General features: G+C 49.5%; 1 protein-coding gene across 1 annotated transcript in view; it reads left to right on the forward strand.

The window, feature by feature from the left end:
• LOC108167181 (circumsporozoite protein-like) overlaps positions 1-1,045 on the forward strand; it is a 1,883-nt gene extending 838 nt beyond the window's left edge. Inside the window, exons 3-4 of the mRNA XM_017310359.1 lie at positions 4-238; positions 462-1,045. Of these exons, the coding sequence (XP_017165848.1) occupies positions 4-238; positions 462-1,045 (819 nt within the window). The remainder of the gene's footprint in view (positions 1-3; positions 239-461) is intronic.
• Positions 1,046-1,885: the final 840 nt, after the last annotated feature.

Genomic DNA, 1,885 nt, shown 5'->3' on the forward strand with positions numbered 1-1,885 from the left:
GAGGACGGAAACGAGGACGGAAACGAGGACGGAGAGGAGGACGGAGAGGAGGACGGAAAGGAGGACGGAAAGGAGGATGGAGAGGAGGACGGAAAGGAGGACGGAGAGGAGGATGGAGAGGAGGACGGAAAGGAGGACGGAGAGGAGGATGGAGAGGAGGATGGAGAGGAGGATGGAGAGAGAGGACGGAGAGAGAGGACGGAGAGGAGGCGACGGTTTGAAGAGAGGATGGACAAAGGTGAGTTTAATAAGCAGGACGGAGGACGAGACGGACTGAAGAGAAACTAGGACAAGAGATGATTTCAATTACAGAGAAATGGGTTCGTTACGTTAACGAAACCAGAGCAGACAGATGATAGACGGAGACAAAAGTGGACGACAGATGACACCGACATGATGTAACCAGGGAAACCTCACCTGTAACTGAACTCTGGGGATTTTCCTCCATGTTACCCTGTAAGAACATTATGGAGCTCTGGGAGGGGAACCCATTGGGAACCTACAGGTGGCCCTACAGGTGGCCCTACAGGTGACCCTACAGGTGACCCTACAGGTGGCCCTACAGGTGGCCCTACAGGTGACCCTACAGGTGACCCTACAGGTAACCCTACAGGTGGCCCTACAGGTGGCCCTACAGGTAACCCTACAGGTGGCCCTAAAGGTGACCCTACAGGTAAACCCTACAAGTAACCGTACAGGTGACCCTACAGGTAACCCTTCCGGTGACCCTACAGGTAACCCCACAAGTACCCCTACAGGTAACCCCACAGGTGACCCTACAGGTAACCCTACAGGTAGCCCTAAAGGTGACCCTACAGGTAACCCTACAGGTGACCCTACAGGTAACCCTACAGGTAACCCCACAGGTAACCCTACAGGTAACCCTACAGGTAACCCCACAGGTGACCCCACAGGTGACCCTACAGGTNACCCTACAGGTAACCCTACAGGTAACCCCACAGGTAACCCTACAGGTAACCCTACAGGTAACCCCACAGGTGACCCCACAGGTGACCCTACAGGTGACCCTTCAGGTAACCTCTAATTTATTTTATTCAGGTAGTTAATGATCCGTTGTACAGGTTTACAGGTCATTCAAAAACCCAGACGACCAAAGGAAACTTGCGCTCTTCGAGACATTAGCCATCTTTACCAAGACAATGCACAATCTAATGGTCTCCTTTAAAAGACCACCCATCTGGATGGTTGCCACGGCAACCACTGAACAGAGCCCGCAACATACGGGGCCCTTTGCGAAGAACTAATAACAAATGCTTCCAGTTTACCTGGAAACCGGCAGCGCTGGCGATGAAACCAGGTGTGAACCAAACAAACGTGGAGCTGAAACATGGAGAGAGAGAGAGAGAGAGAGAGCGCCACCGACGAGCCACACGAAGACGTCGTCGGGGAATCGGTTTGCTCTGAACCCAGAGGGTTTTAAATGGAACAAAACCAGGAACCGAAGGGCGAGAGGGGAAACCGAAAGGCTTCCTGGGAGCGGAGCATCCGTCTGCGGCCTTCACGATGAGTTCAAGAGATCCATCAGAGGACCAACCAGAACAGACCGTGCATTRCTGATGAGCTTCAATGARTTACCCTGATAGCAAAAGATGGAGAACAATTATGTTTTTACCATCCTTACAGTCACTACTGGTTACACTGGTCCTCAGGGCAAAAGGACASAGATGTGTAGTTTARCTGGTAATCAGTGAATCACAAATTTAGAACAATAAAACTCACCAAAAAAGGTTAAAGTTTTATTGTTAACACTTCAAAAACACAAAATATTACCAAGTAATTTTGGTCTAGTTTCTAGAGAAAATATCTCAGTTCACTTGAAATCAGACAAAACTAAATTATAAGTTTTCTGCAAGAAATAAAAGTT

This window comes from Poecilia reticulata, linkage group LG18, assembly GCF_000633615.1.
Source record: "Poecilia reticulata strain Guanapo linkage group LG18, Guppy_female_1.0+MT, whole genome shotgun sequence".
In the NCBI taxonomy this organism is placed as follows: Eukaryota; Metazoa; Chordata; class Actinopteri; order Cyprinodontiformes; family Poeciliidae; genus Poecilia; species Poecilia reticulata.